At 43.0% G+C, this 13,073-nt stretch overlaps 2 protein-coding genes across 2 annotated transcripts; one reads left to right on the top strand and one right to left on the bottom strand.

Annotated features, from left to right (window-relative positions):
* Positions 1-134: 134 nt before the first annotated feature.
* On the bottom strand, positions 135-9,790 carry LOC113218122 (histone-lysine N-methyltransferase EHMT2). Its single transcript, XM_026438326.2, has 17 exons — positions 9,122-9,790; positions 7,094-8,609; positions 6,954-7,019; positions 6,786-6,868; positions 6,244-6,695; positions 5,972-6,163; positions 4,976-5,043; positions 4,635-4,864; positions 4,360-4,532; positions 4,121-4,279; positions 3,810-4,016; positions 3,571-3,715; positions 3,372-3,483; positions 3,109-3,280; positions 2,940-3,018; positions 2,691-2,866; positions 135-2,611 (listed from the first exon to the last, which is right to left on the bottom strand). The coding sequence occupies exons 2-17, from the start codon at positions 8,586-8,588 to the stop codon at positions 2,464-2,466; spliced, it is 3,957 nt and encodes a 1,318-aa protein (XP_026294111.1). The 5' UTR covers positions 8,589-8,609; positions 9,122-9,790; the 3' UTR covers positions 135-2,463.
* A 139-nt stretch (positions 9,791-9,929) lies between these two features.
* LOC127751942 (collagenase-like) lies at positions 9,930-12,879 on the top strand. The gene is made up of 6 exons (XM_052276270.1): positions 9,930-10,097; positions 11,230-11,482; positions 11,672-11,852; positions 11,955-12,130; positions 12,290-12,385; positions 12,659-12,879. The coding sequence occupies exons 1-6, from the start codon at positions 10,044-10,046 to the stop codon at positions 12,862-12,864; spliced, it is 966 nt and encodes a 321-aa protein (XP_052132230.1). The 5' UTR covers positions 9,930-10,043; the 3' UTR covers positions 12,865-12,879.
* The last annotated feature ends 194 nt before the right edge of the window (positions 12,880-13,073 follow it).

The following is a 13,073-nucleotide window of genomic DNA, read 5'->3' as shown; positions in this document are numbered from 1 at the left end:
CGCACCGGGAACCGTGAAGGTGCAGATGTGCGGATCTTTAGAAAGACCGAGAGATAGTGTTTTTTAGAAGTGTATACTATGGTAAGGAACGGGGAACTGTCCAAAAAAATTTGGTGAAGTTCAGAAAAAATATATTGCAAAGCTATATTTCTTTTATTTTATTATGTCACATCACCATTTATAGTACTGTACATAGGTAGACTTTGGTAAAAAAAAAAGTCATTTTATACAACTCTATAAATAGGAATTTGAACTTGGTTTCAACTTCTGTATGTCCCATGAATGAAACTATATTTGGTAAATTATACAACTTAAAAAAAATAATAAAAAAAATTAAAATAAGCAAACAAACAGGTTTTCTAAAATGTTTTAAAAGTAGGACACCTATTTTTGAAACATGTATTGTCTCTTTACACCTATGAGGCAAGCGTAGCGTGTCTGCCAACATTAAATGAGACGTGAAGCCAACATGATGGGTGAAAACAAAAATAGACTAGAAAAGAATATGTCAACACACATCGAATTACCGTAACTCAAGATTATACTTCACATTGAAATTAATGGAACAAAATCATTGGATAATGTGGGCTATATACAGTAGCACCACTCGAGTTGGACGGCCACCAATAAATACTTTCTTTGCAAAGTTAGAAAATAAGAACCAGGTAGGTGTTGGGGATGTTTTCAAGCGTTGCGAAACAGACAGTGTAAACAAATGTCTTCCATCGCCATTAAGTTGACCATTTATTGTTATTACTTTTAAAGGAAGAACAAATGCTAGGCCAATAATGAAATCATTTTTGGTACAATACTATTTAGTTTCTGACAAATTTTCTACTAAGCACAAGCTCAATTACACAAACTGCATAGGTTCTCTGTCTATCAAGTGTACATTGAACCTATAAGAAAGTCCGGTCTATTGATCAATGCAGTTCAAGATTGCAACCACAATAAGAGTTAATGAAGTGCTGATTTGAAATTCCAATTACAGTTTGAGAAATAGATACACATTCTATGAGACAAGAAAAATATAAATAATGAACACACAAGGCATGAATGGGTTTTGGAAACAGTTTATCACAAAAAAATCTATTACTTGATTGACTACACACAGCTAACTTCGTACGTCTCCACCCTCAACCTGCTAAATAAAACAAATTTGCAGCAAAAACAAACAAAGAAACACATATTTCGCTCTGCAAGGACATCAGCTACAAATGTGGCATTTTAGACTGAAGAAGGGGTACTATATGTGCTCATTACACTGTCTTAATCCTAATTTTAAACTATCTATAATTCATAGTGATTATATTTAATCTGAGCATTGCACACCACCTTACTCTGTTATTCAATAAACACAATAACAATCATAAACAAAAAAACAAACAAAAAACAAATTTCTTGCTTGTCACTTGAAAGAAAGCAACATACTAACTACAAAAACAAATAACTGAACAAATAGCATCAAAAAAGAACAATTTCAATCATTCACTTCATTATTAACTACACATGCAGTTGTGAAATAAATTAATAAATAAGACTTGCAGTATCAAACATATAATTGTGATATAGAAACAAACAGAAGTTACATCAAAATTGGATTTTCACCTCAGAACACTGTATGTAACATGGAGATCAAGATTAAAAAAAAGAAGAAAAATCTGGATTAAATTCCAGGCAGTTATAAGTTTGTCTAAGTTTAATCATAGATTGATAGCGAGTCTTTAGCTTTAAAAGCAAAGACACAATTTCTTACATGATGGAAAACTTTCACATTTGGCACAATGAATAGAACAAGAGGATAAATCAAAGCAAGGGATTATTTTTTAAATGAGGCATGTCAAAATTAGGACCTTACATTGAATACAAAGACTTAATTGCAAGTGTGTCAAAGATTCTGATCAAACGCCTAGAATTCGATGGTTTAGGATAACAAAGGAACAAATTTATCAACCCACATGTGCAAGAGCGACAGTTCTCAGTATTGCTACAAGTATCCAGTCTATAAAAACACTACATTCATATGATCAGACTTAAAAGCTCTAATGACAGAAACAAAAAATAATAAAAAACACCATAATGCATTACAATTAAGCACAACAAAATTGATGGTACACCTGAAAAGCAAAATCAGAACTGGCAGATTCTAAAACTGAAAATCCTCCACAGTGTTGGGAAAAGATTTACAGGAGATGCTTCTTGAAAAATTGTCATTTGAAGCAAGCTACAAAACCAATAATGTAAAGTCAGAATTGGATCACACATACATAACAGAGCTTCATAACTTAACAGACTTTTGATGAACTACACATTTAAAATGGGCAGTGTCACAATTCAGTTAGGAGAATTTTCCTGTCTCAAACACACACACATACACACACACACACACACACATGTGATATTTGATAAATTTTTCAAACAAGTGAAATCAAGTATTGGCTTTGTTTTAACGATTACCTAAGACTATGTTGCAGTTTCTTCTTCTTGTTTACGGTTGTATTCAGCCAAAGTTTGTTTGATAGTGTTAACTGAGTACTTACAAGTTGGTGCTCCGCATGTACATGTAAATGATTTGTACTTAATTATCCAAAACTTATCACCATAATCAAACCTGAAATAAAAGTTCAGAGTTTATGTTAGAAACATTTTCAAAAACATACAGTTAAAAGTTAAAAAGAATGAGTCTATACCCTAATTCTTCATGTGGCTGAATATCTCTGTTGGCAAAAAATGCAATACGAGGGAAGTGAAGGTCATGATGCCCCATGAAGACTCTTACAGGCTGAAGATTTGGTGCGCACATGTGGTTTATAAACCGTGCAATATTTCCATAGCGGCACGCATCAATGCAATATGTCTCACCATCCTACAAAGCACATCAGACATGAATAGTTTGCCAAAGAAAATTTATTAATAGATCCATTAAATTATCCACTCACTCTATTATCTAAGTCAAACAAGTATGAGTCATCTTCCCTCTGATCAGCTTCACAATCTGAAATTATTTCTCCAATGTATCTGAAAAGAGATGTAGTAATTTAAGACGCATTAATTCTATATTCACCAGTATTAAAACAAAAAATTGGTTAGAAAACTTTTGAAACTTACTCGCAAACATAAGTTCCCTTGGGAATTAGAGTCAATGTACGAACACCCCATCCTTTGCCAACAGTGCGGAATAATTGGAACCGAGCTTTGAATCCCCTTTGAACAACTCTATTTCTACAAAGTTTTACGTTGCAGGAGCACATTTCATTACATTCAAATAGCATGGGAGGGTCTGAAAAAAAATAGATAGTTAAAAACCACTTTTTAACAGAAAGCTAGTAGTTTAAGTGGAATTACATTCACATTCAACATTTGAGACTTACCAAAGAAATTGAATTCAGGCAAAAGTTTTCCCTCAGAATCATACCATGATTGCAAGCTGAGCTGAGTACATTTACAATTGGCCCCAACACAGGAGTCTTCACAATCACACGACTGCAACCAAAACAATTTCTTTAGTGTGTGGATATTAAATCAAGAAATTGTGTTTTGAAAGCGGAAAGAGATTAGAATGGAATCTACCTGCAAAGATGTAATGGTACGGTCTACATGGATATTTGAAGTGAAACAATTTTTAGTAACATATACATAATCTCGTGGTTCACACTCATCATCCACAGCATTCAAGCACTGTATTTCACTTTCTTCTTTACCTCGAGTGATGTCACTAAAACCAAGCATGAATTTGTGAGTACATTCAAAATTAACAAAGAGGTACATAGCAGTGATTCAATGTACCACTTTGAAAGAAAGCAACTTACTTTGAAAGAATTTTATTGGTCCTTTCCTTAGAAGACTTTGTCATTTTCCTAAGTTCAGCAGTTGTGTTGATAGCATTATAGCAGTCTCCACTCTCTAAAGCACAATCTATAGCTTGCTGTCCAATCACATTTGCAAGATCGGGCTTAGCCCCACGTGAGAGGAAAAGAAGAACACATTGCAGGTTGTCTTGGCGTGCAGCTACATGTCTGAAAACAGGAACCATTGATTGATTGATTGGACCGAAGGGGGAGTTACACTAACCAGGAACACAATTGACAAGCGTTACCACTTTTATTTGGTATTTACTTACAAGGGACTATCTCCATGGATGTTCAAACAGTTAACATCACATCCATGATTAAGAAGCCTTTCTGAAATCTCTTCACTGCCAGAGAAGGCAGCCCAATGCAGTGCTATATTTTCCTCGCTATCACGTAATAAAGGATCTGCACGTTTTTCTAAGAGATATCTGTAAAAATTTTCAAAATATGTTTAGTGAAATTTTGTTTCAGTGATTCATGATTATCTCTCATTAGAACTGTTTATTACCTGGCAACTGTAACATGGCGAAATTCACATGACCAAACCAAGGCTGTCCACCCTCCATCATCCTTAACATCAATATAACCCAGAGGAGCTTTTCCATTTGTTAGGAGACAATGACAGGTTTCTAGATCTCCACGTTTGGCTGCAATATGTAAAGCAGTCATTCCATCTGATCCCTGAAAAGTAATTGAATATTAATTGTAGCAATTATAATTGTTTTTAACACAACTCTAAACTAATGTTGCAGCTATATTACAAAAAGATGTTTATAAGAGTACCTGATGGGTCACACAAGCGCCAGCTTTGACCAGGTATTGGACAATACGTGTGTGACCATTAAGGGAGGCAAGCATGGTTGGAGTCATCAGATCACCATCTTGAGGATCAAGCTGAGCCCCTGCTTGTACTAAAACATGAACAGCTAGCACGTGGCCCTTTTCTGAAGCAACATGTAAAGCTGTACGCATATTTATTTCACGGAAGATATGATTAGGATTGATTCCATGTCCTGCAATTATTTAATTTATATTACCAGTAGCCAAGCACAAGCAGTCATGATAACCACTTGAAATACAGGAAAAAAATAAGCACGCATGTTCTACAGTATAAACAAACTTACTAATTATTCCAATAATTTTCTCAGAATCGCCTGACTTAGCGGACTGATAAAGATGTTTTGCTGAATACCTGAAACACGCGCCAAATATTACAAATAGGTAGGTTTTTACTTCTATTCTACAATCTAAGCTAGTAAATTTGGCAATTGTTTTAAATCAAGTTATTATTTATACCTAATTAAAATACTTCTGTCTGGGCAAAAGATACATTTTTTTCTAATATGATATTACAACTGCATGCTTAACAAATTATATGCACTCCATGCAAAAAATACTGATTTGGCTTGAGAAAAAAAAAGGGGAATTTTTTATTTAAATGCATTAACTGCATTAGAACTGCAGCTACTGGTAAAGTAATTATCAATAACTGAAACCTACACTAACTACTGTTACATGTACACAGTATACAGTATGTACAGAACAATTCAATACAGGTAACATTAAGTAGGAACTGGATGCATGAACACTCTTTCAGACAATTTGTCAGAAGTTGAAAACGTATTAATTATCTTTGCCAATGAACAAAAAGATACAAAGATTTATTAATGAACTACAAGCAGAGAAGTACTACTCAAGTCGGGACTTTTACCTTATTGTTTTATGCAAACAGCCAAGCCTAATAGTTCCTGTTTTACTTAAGTGCAGTGAATTTCTAAGTGGTACTATACTGGCAGATAGAATTACTGAAATAACTTCCCCAGCAAGTTTACAATACAGTTTTGATGTTTTCTCCTGGCTAAGTGAAATTATAGGTCGAAGACTTAAAATTGCAAATTCCATAACACACAATATAAATTTGCCAACAAAACATAAATTTTGTCCAAAAACTGAGACATGAACAAAGAACAAGTGGATTGTTAACAGTAGTTAACAATAGATGGACATGAATTGAGGGTTAGTCACAAACAATATGTTATTATAGTATCTGGTTAAAAAAAAATATTAAAATAGAATTATCAGTAACATATCTGCCAATGCAAGCTAAAGTAAAAACAAACCTTGGCAAATGGGCAGAGCGCCCTTCACCGCGCATACTACAAGCACCATTTACAAATTTCTCTAACTTTTCTCTTTCTGCTTTGTCCAAGACTGTTGTTGCTATGGGAAGGGTCATAGCAATGCTGTCAGGCACATCCTCAGGTTGATCTTGAGAGGTAACACTGGAACCCAGGCTCATCCTTGCTGATGGCCTAAAACAAGGAGAAATTTAATTATTGATACATTACTGTGCAATCACTTGTGCCAAACACATGTTTCTTTAGACACTTACGTTTGTTTGACAAGCTTCTGGTGAGGAAGGAATACTGGGTATTTCTTGACACCCAAACTTATGCTGACTTCATCCGGAGGAGACTCTAACCCACAATGAGGACACTGAGGCTTTCCAGCAATCATAAGTTGACAATCACGATGATAGTAGTGTAGTGAAGGGCACTGAACAAATCGCCCTTGTGTGCAATAGTTTCCACAACCAGGGCAGCAGTGGTGCCTTAATAATCGCTGCCTATGCTGCTCACACACCACAACATAAGGAACACGAGGGCTAGGCCGGTACAGTCTTGCTGATTCACTACCACCCACAGCATTGCAGCAGCCAATCAGACGTCCCTCCAAGGAATCAACAGCTTGGCACATAAGACTAAGGTCAGTTTCCTCAAAAGTCTCTTTACGAACATATAAATTAGTTTTTGATTGGCATAAACACAACCCAGCAGTCCCAGCCTGGCAATAAAAAGAAGTTATCATTTTATGAAAACAAATTTAGAATATGACAGTACACTATTGTAATTTTGTATAAAGGCTGTCACTTACACCAAATGAAATAGCTGTCGATTCTGGATGATTCGCATCTGCAGGAGTATCTCCAGGACTTGGTGATGGGGAGAGAGGATTATCTACAAAAAATGAAAAATAAATAAAAAGATAACATCTACTTGCAAATGTATGACCGTCTGTATCACCAAAAATCATTTAACATACCCCGTCTACTTTTCTTGGCCTTAGAGGTACATGCATCGCCTACTGCAGGACTACGACTACGGCTCTCTGAGGGGAAAAGTTTCATTAAGAAGGTATTTTTGATAAACCATACACAGCCATATTAAAGACTTATGACTTACTTTCTGAGGTTACGCCATTAATTCCTTTTTTAACTGAAGTAGAGTTTGAAGATTTGTTTTTGAGTGGTGGAGAACTCTCTTCAAAGTGAAAGTCAGAAGAGACATTTCTTTGAGAGGGAGCAGAGCGTCGAAAGACTTTGGACCTCTTGGTGACCCCACTGAAGGAATACCTAAGACCCCGAAATGGTTTGTAGCGACGTTTGCCAGTCTTTGTATGTGTGCAATCTGCATCTGATTTGACAGATGATGGTTTAGAAATGGGTTGAGGTGCTGAATCAAAATCCATTTTGGAATCTTCTTTGGGTACATCATTTATGTTATCAGTTTGAGATTTCAATTGCAAAGAGTTCTTTGATTTACCTTCTGATGTTGATTCGGCAGAACTAACAGACAAAGTATCCTGTGATTTGCTTTGAGACCTTTTCCCAACAGACAAGGAATTTCTACCCTCCCTCAAGCTACGAGCAATAGCTTTGTGGGCTTTGTCATCATCTGATTTTCCAATAGAACTTAAGGACTTTTCTTTTCGAGCAATAGCATTTTGAAGAACAGTTTCTCCTTCTTTGGACCAACGCCTTGCAGACCTCTTACGGCCTGAAGCAGGGGAGTCCCCTTCAGATCCTGTCTCTGAGCGTGTAACAGAACGGTTACGTAGGGCTCTCTTTCTAGCTAAACGTTTTTTATTGTCCTCTTCATTTTCATCCATACCTTGATCCAAGGTAGATGAAGGTAAATCGACATTGGGAAGTATTTTCTCAGTAGTAGTTTGCTTTGGCTCACTCAAATCCTTATTGTTAGATGCAGCTGATATGGGCAAGGCACGATTAGGTATAGAATTGCACTTCAGATGTAAAGATTCTGAATCAACACTGAACGTTTCCAATTTTTTTTCAGATCTTCTTTTGTTTACTTCTGGTTTAACAATATTACCTATGTCTCCTGGTTTGAAACTATTTTTGCTGTTAGATTGGTCTTTCTTGCTGTTATTTTTTTTCTCAAGTTGAGAGTCTGAAGCACTATTTTTAACAGAAATAGGATCTTTCTTGCTGCTTGGTTTGACATCTAAAATGGAGTCAGAATTGCTTTTACTTATTATAGGAATTTTCTTGGCACTGCATTTGTCATCCACTAGCTCTGATGTACTGCTTCTGCTACTCGGTGGTTCAACTTTGGCATTGGATTTATTTTCTACATCAGCAACATTAGTGCTACTGGTTGGGATATTCTTTTTACCACTCTTTTGATCTAATACAGCATCAGAGTGAGTTCCTGAAGAGGTCTTCTTAATACCTTTACTGTCTTCAGGTGGCAGAGGTGTAGCATTGTCCACAGAACTATCATTTTGAGAATCCGGATCTGGTGACTCTTTGGGATCTTTTAACACAGGGTTGAAATTACTCTTCATTGCATTAAGAACATACTTGATGTGGGGCTTATCTTTGGATGACTTGTCGCCATTTGGCCAATGTATTCGAAATGAATTTGGGTTGCTCATTTGTGCTTGACAGTTTAAATCCTGGAAAAAAAATTAAGCCATAAGAATAGTTCTGCAAAGAAAAATGAGTAAACATGCAAGTACAATAAAACAAAAAAATGTTAAGACCACAAGCGCCAAACGTCGGTATTCAGTTAGTACAAGATGATTCAAGATAGATTACAGCAAATGTGCCAGAATAACCTTACAAGACCTGCAGACATCACATAAGCAAGATAACTATAACCTAAATCATATCTGAAACCAGACTTCAGGGCAAGGAAACTAGAAGCAGTGGCTGAAAAATTAACGTCTAATTTGGAAAGGGACACTCGCCCGCAACGAAAAATCGGTGCGAGAACGCAGCGCACCGCTGTTTTGTATTGTAATTCATCCGGCGTTATGAATGCCAACAACACCGTCCAGCACTGTAAACAACGCCGAACACCTCCACCGGAGCGCTTTCATTCAACCGCAAAAAGCCTTGGGTCCGGCCCGCGCCCGCCCCCCGGGCAGCGACCCGCGGGCTACAGAGAGACGTTTGAAACCCGTACCTGTTTTACGGGAAATACACTTGCTACCCCTTTTATGCTTGACGGGTCCGTGTCACCACCGCCATGTTCTCTTGCGTTGGCCGTGCGCTGCGGGCTGCGCGTCGGACGCGTCGGCTGCTGTCGGCTCGGCTGGGGGTCACGTCCAGATCGCCCCTCTCGCTCTCTTTCTCGCTCTCGCTCGCTGAGCCCGGAGCGCTGTCCGAGAGAGCAAGAGGAGAGAGACAGCAGAGGCAGGCGCCGCGGTGTTCTGCGGGCTGCGTTCAGCCTTCACTAGCGGGGGCTCCGGGCTCCGGGCCTTCGGGCCGCCGTGAGGGGAGGGACAAGAAGGGTGGCCTGTGGGGGCGGGCGGGCGCGGGCGGCGTCCACCAAAAGAGAAAACGCAAATGCAAGAGCTATCGAACACATCTTTGGAAATGATGTTCTCATTTATTTGGTTTCGGGATATCCGAAAATAATGTGGATTTATGAGTACACGCTGAGCGTCAGATCCCCCCTTTATCCTTGACGCGACGCCCCGGCTTAGTTTAATCTTGATTCCCATCGGATAATGTGTATCTTCGCTCGGCCTAACGCAATGCGCCAGCACATATCGGCTCACTTTTCGCCGTCGATTCCGTAGTTTGGGTTTGCTTAAAATAGTTTGAAGTGAAATTAAAACTGGACTAACTGGAGCCAAACGGTGATTCTTCATTTGAGGGGCCACATCAAGACGGCACTTCGGTTGCAGGATGAACACGAGCACGGAGGGTCGGCTCGGCCGGCGCGGCCCGGGGCTTGTATCTTCGGCTTCAGCTCTGGCTAATCCCCGCGGATTGCTCGCGACGTGTCGCGGGCTGAGGAGGCGCGGCGCGGGGCCGCCAAGCCCGCGTCAGGACACCGAAAGCCTCAGTGCTGACCAGCCGCGGCACCAGCATACAACGCCATGAAGACCCTTTCGCTGTCCTGCCTGCTGGTGCTCGGCTGGGCCGTCTCGGCGGTAAGTGGTGATACCATAATGGTAACAGCAATATTATCGCGATTTGCGTGATTTTGTCCGATGAAAAACAACTCCGCTGCCGTAGTAACGTGGCGGAATCATTGTATTCATATTTGCCGTGAGAGAACCATGCTTTCCGCGAGTTACGTTTTCAAGCTCGGGAACCTATCATTCTGTGAGAAATTTACATTATTACGCAAGGAGCAAAACAGAGGGCAATCGGGAGCATTTCGATTGATAATCATTTTGACAGCGTTGTCGGCTGAATGGTCCTTCCCTAAAATCTCCCAATCTGGAGTGATGTTACACGATCTTGAAAATGAACATCCCCACCCTACCCGTACTACCGTGCTCATTATTTGCTCTCCTTGTGTGTCGACCAAAGTATTTCTCGTATTTCTGCTCCCACTTTCTGTCGAGCCCTCCCCTCACGTGCCGATCGAGTCCGCTATCAGAGGCGCGGAGTGGGATAATCCACCTCCACATCCATAATCTGTCATTCCCTGAAACTCGCGACATGTACACCAAGCAGTGGCTGATTAACCCCGCGCACTTCTGTTAGTTATGCTGCATCTGCACGTGGCATACTGCGTGCGGGCGGGTTGCCTACTCGCTCGGTCTGTATGGCCAAAGATGGGCAAACCCGCCCGCACTCGTGCAGTACAAGCACAGAACTGCGCGCGGAGTCTATCAGCCACCTGATATCGTCACTCCCAGGTGGCTGATGAACCCCGCGCACTTCTGCAGTTACACTGTATACCTCAGGCTCGAGTACGGGCGGTCTTGACTATCGCCCCTGTACACGCCACGGTGCCTTACGAGCCGAGCGAATAGGCAAGCCCGCCCGCACTCTTGCGTGCGGTTCAGTGTAACAACAGAAGTGCGCGGGGTCAATCAGCCACCTGATATATCGTCCTGCTGCCACGAGGACGAGGATTACAATGGACTGGAGAAGGATTATTGCCCACCTAGAGAGCGGGATGGGTCGGTCTGAACCCTGATCCCCTGGAACCGCTGGTGGGTTGGCGGTTTGTCCTACAGTCCACCTAAAAGTAGGCCAAAAATGCACGGCTCGGATAGGGGTGTGTATTGAATGTTACCGCCGTCACCGTCACTTCCATTTCTTCTCCAGGAGCCGCTGCTGAAGGCCGGCATACCGCTGCTGCCCACGCTGGAGGAGCAGCGGCTCCTGCTGTCCGAGGCCCGCGCGCACCCCGACAGCCTGCACCGCCTGCCCAGCCCCGTGGGGGTGGTGGGGCGCCCGCAGCAGCAGCACGGCGGCCGCGCGCCCCGCAGCCTGGCCGAGCTCAAGGTCAACAGGACCCGGTCGTCGTACGTGCGCGCAGACCCGGCCGTCCCCAGGGCGCCTCGCGAGCCGCAGCCAGGTTAGCCCCAAGTCGCACTGGGTGCGGGTGGGTTGCCTTATGCGCTTGGAGCCGCAAGGCATGGAGACGAGACGATGCGGAAACCCGCCCGCACGCCTGGGGTGCTGGCCACCCACCCGGTACTCCTGTACTGCTCGCGCACCCGAAAGTGATTCGGTCATGTTGAAGTTTGACGTCCGACTTGTGCAGCCTCGGCTGGGCGCGTGTCGGCCGGCCTGCGCATCATCAACGGTAACAAGGCCGTCCTGGGCCAGTTCCCCTGGCAGGCCGGCATCCTGGCCGACTTCGGCGCGGGCGGCAAGGCGTGGTGCGGCGGCTCCATCGTGCACAGCCTGTGGATCCTCACCGCGGCCCACTGCGTCGACGACCAGTGAGTGTTGTTCCCCGTGACAGCGGGGCGCCGTCCTCTACAGACATTGTATGGGCCTGTCCACCTGAGACATATGACTCATACGACCAATGTTTCGTACAGGGCCGACAGCTACACGATCTCGGTGGGGTCCCTCGGGAGCGAGGAGGGCTCCGAGCCCAGCAGGATCGTGTTCAAGAAGTTGAACGAATTCTACCAGCACCCCGCGTACAACCCCTACTTCATCGACAACGACGTGGCCCTCATGAAGGTGCCCACGCACATCACCTTCAACGCCTGTGAGTTGAGTCGCCTGCCGCGCGGGGTATAGCCGGCTCTCCGAGCAGGGCTTATCTCTGTCACGACGACGACACGATCGGCCATCGACCAGCCCAACTACTTGAACCCCTCTGACCGACACTGACCCCCCCCCCCTTTTCTGCTTCTCCCTCCTCCAGGGTGCGCGCCCGTCAGGCTGCCCTCCTGGTCCATGGCAGCCGACATGATGGTCGGGAAAACCGGCACCGTCAGCGGCTGGGGAAAGACGACTGATGGTAAGGGCACGAGTACCGCAGTAGCTCTCTCTCTCTCTCTCTCTCTCTCTCTCTCTCTCTCTCTCTCTCTCTCTCTCTCTCTCTCACACACACACACACACACACACTCGTGTGTGACTGTTTGATCAAACCTGTTTAAACAATCTTGGTGTGTACGTACCGGTTTTCACGCCTTTTGCTTTTCTGTCGATTGTTTGCGCGTGCAATCAAAAGAGTCGCAAAAGCAAACTCTCGCAGAGTCTGAGTTTCACCTTCATCGTGCTCTCGTTGCAGCTGACAAGTGGATCTCCAAGGACCTCATGTACGTTGAGAACACGATCGACGACGGCAAGGCCTGCTTTGACACCTACGGCAACTCCTATATCCCGAACAAGATCTGCGTGAAGACCACGGACAAGCGCAGCTTCTGCAGTGTACGTATATGGGGTCGTCCAGAGAGTGCGCCCGTTTTTCTCAGATTCTTTTGGCCAATTAGTTGATGACGGGAGTTCGGCGCCTGCGATACTTGGGGTAGGCCACACCGCAGTACTCGCGTGTACTGCAGGCAAGATGTTGCCTATCTACCAGGCGTTATGAGAGCTTACGGTTGAACTTGGCCGGCTCGTAAACGGCGAATGACGGGCGTACTTCCTACCGCTGAACGTAGCTGGCAGGCATAGCCGTGGACCGAAGACATCTGTCGCGCCAC

The sequence above is a fragment of the Frankliniella occidentalis genome, unplaced genomic scaffold, assembly GCF_000697945.3.
Source record: "Frankliniella occidentalis isolate FOCC.00 unplaced genomic scaffold, Focc_3.1 Scaffold2340, whole genome shotgun sequence".
In the NCBI taxonomy this organism is placed as follows: Eukaryota; Metazoa; Arthropoda; class Insecta; order Thysanoptera; family Thripidae; genus Frankliniella; species Frankliniella occidentalis.
The sequence above is the reverse complement of the archived record's forward strand: the minus strand, read 5'-3'. Positions and strand labels throughout refer to the sequence as shown.